Source organism: Cervus canadensis, chromosome 32 (genome assembly GCF_019320065.1).
Source record: "Cervus canadensis isolate Bull #8, Minnesota chromosome 32, ASM1932006v1, whole genome shotgun sequence".
In the NCBI taxonomy this organism is placed as follows: Eukaryota; Metazoa; Chordata; class Mammalia; order Artiodactyla; family Cervidae; genus Cervus; species Cervus canadensis.
This window is the reverse complement of record NC_057417.1, coordinates 29089602-29095601: the sequence shown is the minus strand read 5'-3', so window position 1 is coordinate 29095601 and position 6000 is coordinate 29089602. Positions and strand designations below refer to the sequence as shown.

The window sequence follows — 6000 nt, the reverse complement described above, 5'->3', positions numbered from 1 at the left end:
GTCACAAGAGTGCCAAGATTTTTTTAATCCAGAGACAAGGAAAATTCTTCCCCTGAATAAATTTTTGAAGACAGCGGAGGATAAATAGACTTGCATTTAGTTATGCAACAAGGTCCAACTTAGTTCCAACAAGACTTTCTCATTTAAGTCATGGATACAGACATAAAGCCAATCAAGAGATTGGACTGGCACAAGTCGAAGGGTGCTATCACCACATAAGGACCCTCAGACATTTCAACTGACCATCTCCCATCTCATTGGGCAGGTACCTGTGATGACGATGGTGGTGATGGTGATGATGGTAGTCGAGTCGTTGGCTCTTATTTTGTCAGTCTCCAGTTTTTAAAATGTTAAATGTTGGTAATTTACATAAGGATGGGAAGAGATAGAGAAGTAGGTATGTTCTTAACTGTATCTTTCTATCACTGGGGATCATTCCGACCCTCCCTACTATCAGTACACTTGACACTTGCCAGCTTTTGTTCGTGGTATTTCACCATGTACTCTATGAAAGTCGTTCAGTAATGTCTCACTGTTTGTGATCCCATGGGCTATACAGTCCGTGGAATTCTCCAGGCTAGAATACTGGAGTGGATAGCTATTCCCTTCTCCAGGGGATCTTCCCAACCCAGGGATTGAACCCAGGTCTCCCACATTGCAGGCAGATTCTTTACCAGCTGAGCCACAAGGGAAGCTCATGTACTCTGCAGTCTCCCCCTACTTAAATCCTGTCCACTCTGAAAGCTTACCCCTTGGGGGAACTCCCCTCTCCAACTCCATTCTGATGCTCAAGAACTCTTAGCTAAGGAGATGCATTCATTTACAGAGGGAAAAGGGACCCAGCCAAGGGAAGAGACTCATGCAAGTTCACGTAGCAGAATTCAGTCTCTGGGAGGAGAATTCAGGGCCCTGCAGCAAGTCTGGATCAATTAGGGTGGAGGTGGAACACAAGTGGGCAGGCTCACTCCTAGAGAAAGCTTCCACCAAGCAGTGGTGAGGGAACTGGCTTTGATTTGCACAGTAGTGTGGAGTCAGTGGGGGCTCTGGGATCGGGGCTGCGGGGCAGGTGGGTGGGTGGGTGGGGCTGTGAGGGGCGCAGGGGTGAGGCCAGGGCTAGATGAAGGTGAGGCGAGCAGAAGCCGGGAGGCCACAGCTCTCCTTGTGCTCCTCAAACAGTTGCTCCAGAGCCTTCATGTACAGCGTGTGATAGTAGTCCACCTGCTCCTTGGTGGGCTGCGGGCACTGGGGCACCGGGATGGGGCGGCCCACTGCAGGGACAGGGGGACTCAGGTCAGGGGAGGGGCCTCGGCTGCCTATGCAGCTCACATTGGCCTTCTCCCCTGGAGACGGGCACTCACCCACAGTGGTGATGGGTCTGGCCAAGGGCACCAGGCCGCAGGACTTGTCTGAGAAGAGACCACGGCCCCAGAAGACGCAAGGAGAAATGCCCACGACCTTCTTGATGGTGACCTGGAACAGACGCTGCCAGGAGTCTGGGGCAAAAGCCTTAACTCTGAAGATGTCATTCTCCCCAAAGGAGTACACGGGCACAAGGGAGGTGCTGGGAGGGTGGGGAGACAAGAAAGAAGAGGGTTGGTCACATAAGAGGCTCTAAGAGTGCCCCCTGCATTCTTCCTCCAGAGGTTCCCACTTCCCAAGGCCATCTGAAGCACTTTGTAGGCCAAACAATGTTACTACAAGGAAAGACCTGGAAGAAGGGACTTAAATATTTTTATTTAGTTTTTTGGTTCTGCCAGGTCTTCGTTGGGGCGTGTGGGATCTAGTTCCCTGATCAGGAACCAAACCCAGGTCCCCTGCATTGGGAGTATGGTGTCTTAGCCACTGGACCACCAGGGAAGTCCGGGACTCATGGTTCTTAAGACGAATGTGTTTGGGCCACCCTATATACATTTTCTCATACAGTCTCAACTACAACGTGGTGGCAAGGTGGGTGTTCACCCTATTTCACAAATAAAGAAGCCTAAAGTCTTGCCTGTGAGAGGATGTCACAAAGCAATGAACTGTGGGCATCCAAGACACTGGGTCCAGCGATTTGCACCGTGATCCTGTCTGTCTCTCTGCCTGGGAGGAAGCCTGGGGAATGGGCCTCAGGGCTGGGCACAGAGGAAACATTCAAGGGCTGCCCAGAGCGCCCTCTAGAGGTGGTCACCGTGTAAGCTCTGGGGACACACAGTCCATGTCCAGGGGGCGGGTGTGTGGGCATAGAGTGTAGATCCCCAGAGACGCTGTGAGGTTCCGACCATTGGAGGCAACCCCGGCTGGATCCTTGCTCACCCGTGCCTCAGTGCCAGGCGGACAAAGCCTTTACAGTTCCGGAGAGTGAGGCAGTGCTCCCCTGGGACGGCATGCAGGGCCTCGTGGGCTCCGCCGACCAATATGAGCACAGCCTGGCCGAGCTGGGGCTGCGACAGAATAAAATCCAGGCTCTGGTGGTTCACGGAACATGTTCCTGTGGACAAGAGGGGGTGCGGGAACAGATCTTACCCACTCATTGGCTCCCTAGGCTCTTCTCCCTTTAGCACAGGAAGAGTGAGATACCACCGCTTTCTTTCCAAACTCCTTACCTCCATCCCCCTGTCAATGTGCCCTACAGCGCCTCTCCCAGCAAGGATGCGGAACCCTTGCTCCAAAGCCACTTCCTGACCCTCCACTGGGAGTTCAAGCCGAGTGCCCGCAGTAGGCTGTGAGTGGGGACCACTCCGGCCAGATGGAGTCGCCTCTGTCACTCAGCTCAAGACTTACCATAGGACATAACATAGTCTCGATAGACTGGGAGGTAAAAGAGACTGTTCAATATGGCCAACGAGAACCGAAGCCCGGGGAACTGCTGCGAGGAGCCAGTGACCTCAGTGCAGAAGTTACAGAAGACTCCGACGCTCAGGATCCCATGTGGGTGGGTGGCAAGCACGTAGTTCCTGTTTGAGGGCAGCTCTGCTGTTTTAATCAGCTGTGGGGGGCAGGGGACAGGGTGAGGGAAATAAGCACAGAAGACTTACGGGACAAGACCTCCCTCCACACTAACAGACTTCAGAGTTCAGAATCAAAATGCAGTCAAGGGCACACGGTTCACTCTTGAAACACCACCACACTCGCCGCCCGATTGACTGAACTGAAGCAGCCATCACAGGGAGAGGTGAGGAGGGGTGAGGAGGTGGTGGGGTAGGGGAGTGGAAGGGGGAGAGCATCCCTTGGAGGGTGTCCTCTTACCTTAATGGGGAAATAATCCCTCATGTGTTTCCAAAGAACCCAATTCCTTATCCACTGAGAACGCCTTCCTCCTTGAGCAGACAGATAAGTGTGGGGGAAGAATTCCTACAGACACCCTTTATCACCTCTTCTCCCTGGGCCCTTGTTTAAGCGCTCACCTTGGCAGGTTGTGTCCCAGTCCAGGAATAACCACACCGTGTAGAGAACAGACAGCCACCAGAGGGAGGTGAAGAGGAGGAAGACGCCAAGAAGGGAAAAGAAAGGGCCTGGGTACAAATGAGAAAGGAGAATGATTTAGCTTCTGAAACTGCAATGACTTCTCCACCCTCACCAGTGAGACCCTTGCCGGTCTCCCAGCTGGACTTCTGGGCCCTCCGTCCCTGGCCCTAGTGGTCCAGGTGAGGGTGGGCTCCAGCCTTTCTCTCCCACCTTCCCCCTTTCCATCTTCCCTAGTGGACCCCAGCTCGGTTCCCCTCACCCATGAAGAGGAAACAGGACACGTATTTGTAGGTGCTCAGTACTTCTAGCTGCTGTTTCTGCAGGATTTTCATGGTGGGGGAGGGCAGCAGGGCAGTGGAGACTCCCAGGTGCTCCCCTTCTGCCAGCAGGGTCCCGGACTGGATGCTGGAAGCCTTTCTGGTCTCAGTGACCAAGCCCTTGCGGCCTCCAGAGATCGCCTGTGGATGTGGAGACTATGTTCAGAACCCCAGCCGTCTCCAGGCTCCCCACACTTACCATGAACTTCTCCAGTGGGTTGGTCTGGGCTGGCCACTGCTTGGGGCTGGGAAGCGGGATAGGGGATGTGCCACCGAGGTCTTCTCCCGGGTGCAGTAGAAATCTTGTGCGGAAAGGGTTGCAGAAGAAGGCAGAGAGCCCACCCACTGGGTCCCAGCCCTGACTGCATGATAACACAGATCCTGGATGAGCACGCCCTAGTGTTTGCAGGTCTGGGAGTGTCTAGGCTACTCGGAGGCATTACTTGGCGCAGGGACATCAACCCTAAGGACAAACACAGCAATACCACATGTATATTCCCAGTGTGAAATTCAGTCCCCACGCACACTCCTCCAGGACACTGCGGCCGCCTAGTGATAAGGAGGTGACTGTGGGCAGAGACCCCGACGCACAGGGCGTGCTCTTGGAACGGCCGCCTGGGTGGCTTCACAGCTTCACCTCGTGCACCATGTCCACGTGTGCTGAGCCGGCCACCTGGGTCACTGTACGTGGATCGGGGCCTGCAGTGTGGGCAGAAGAGAATAAGACGGGTGGCCACTGAGACCCCTTCAAGGAAGTCCCTCTCCCTCCTGAGGGATCCAGTGGGACAGAGTTCAGGGCTGGTGGGTTTGCCCAATGCCAGCCTGGGGGCGGGGCTGGCAGCGAAGTATTCAGGCCCCAACCTGGGACTTTCACCTCCCAACCATGCGGGGGCCTTGAGCCCAGGAGTGGGGAGCGGGCTGGGGAGCCTGGGAGCAGAGCTGGTAGAAGCTTCAGGTGTGGAAGGGCAGGAGGAGGCCCTGGGGCCTGGAACATTCATAGAGCCAGTCTCAGCAGCAGCCCAGTGTTTCCTGTGTCTTTCCACCCAGAACCCCCCCGGTGGGCAGAGAAACTGTGGAAGGGCTCATTCTCCCCCAAAGAGAAGACTGGCACCGGGGAGGCTCTGGGGGCACAGGGTACGCCTGACTCTAGGCCCTGGAGGCGGGGCTTCTCCCCAGCAGCACTGCCCCAGAAATCCTGCCTGGCCACCCCCATGTTCCTCACCAGTGTTTCATTCCCAACTTGACAAGTCCCTTCTGATTGCAGATCTGGAAACTCAGCAATCTGATCTGGGATCTGGTCGTTGACTCCAGGTGGTACCGGGGCCCATCCAAGGCCAGAGGTCTGGGCCAGTGGGGCTCGCCAAGTGGGTGTGTACCCTGAATAGCAGGGCTCCCCATTTTACCCCAGGGCCTGGCCCTGAGAGGTAGAGTATGTGCAGGAAGCTTTAATCCCTGAGGAACAGCTTAGGCCCCCATGGAGAGACCTCTGGGGGCGTGGCTTTGTGGGAAATGCTAAGGATTGGGGAGACCTTCCAACAGAGAGACCACTGGGCTGTGGGCACATGCTCCAAGTGGTCGGGGGCCAGTGTTCACCATGACCAGGACCTTGTTCAGGCCTGATCAAAGGCAGAAAGCCAGCATTGTTTCCAGGTTACTGGAAGTCCCCTTTTCTTGTTTTGTTGTTTGGCCGTCCTTGGCCTTGTGGGATTTTAGTTCCCCAACCAGGGATTGAACCTGGGCCCTCGGTAGTGTGAACTCAGAGTCCTGTTCACTGTACCACCTGGGAATTCCTCGATCATGACTTAAAAAAAAAAAAATTAGACTTCCCTGGTGATCCAGCAGTTAGGAATCCTCCTGGCAAGTCAGGAGACACGGGTTTGATCCCTGATCTGGGAAGATTCCACATGCCAGGAGGCAATTAAGTTCATACAACACAGCTGCTGCAGCCACAGATACTAAAACCCAAGAGCTCTAGAGTCTGTGCTTCGCAACATAGAAGCCACAACAATGAGAAGCCCACGCACTGCAAGTAGAGTGTAGCCCCGGCTTGGTGCAACTGGAGTAAGCACTGCATGCAGCCAGAGAGATTCAATGCAGCCAAAAATAAAATAGAAAAAAGAATTAAATTTAAAAAGCTATTGCAACTATTTTAAATTATTTATTTATTTATTACTGGCTGTGCTGGGTCTTTGTTGCTGTGCAAGGGCTTTCTCTGGATGCAGTGAACAGGGTCTAC

General features: G+C 54.3%; 1 protein-coding gene across 1 annotated transcript; it reads right to left on the bottom strand.

Annotated features, from left to right (window-relative positions):
• On the bottom strand, positions 1-4413 carry LOC122433580 (2-acylglycerol O-acyltransferase 3-like). Its single transcript, XM_043456634.1, has 9 exons — positions 4394-4413; positions 3964-4066; positions 3707-3920; positions 3387-3494; positions 3229-3299; positions 2764-2968; positions 2296-2470; positions 1359-1561; positions 1-1268 (listed from the first exon to the last, which is right to left on the bottom strand). The coding sequence occupies exons 1-9, from the start codon at positions 4411-4413 to the stop codon at positions 1114-1116; spliced, it is 1254 nt and encodes a 417-aa protein (XP_043312569.1). The 3' UTR covers positions 1-1113.
• Positions 4414-6000: the final 1587 nt, after the last annotated feature.

Excerpts from the sequence above, each read along its gene's own strand:
- LOC122433580 (XM_043456634.1), bottom strand. The coding sequence starts at position 4,413 with ATGGTGCACGAGGTGAAGCT. Across the intron at positions 3,495-3,706 it reads GTCCTGTTTCCTCTTCATGG|GCCCTTTCTTTTCCCTTCTT; the intron begins GTGAGGGGAACC and ends ATTTGTACCCAG. Across the intron at positions 2,471-2,763 it reads AGACTATGTTATGTCCTATG|GAACATGTTCCGTGAACCAC; the intron begins GTAAGTCTTGAG and ends TCTTGTCCACAG.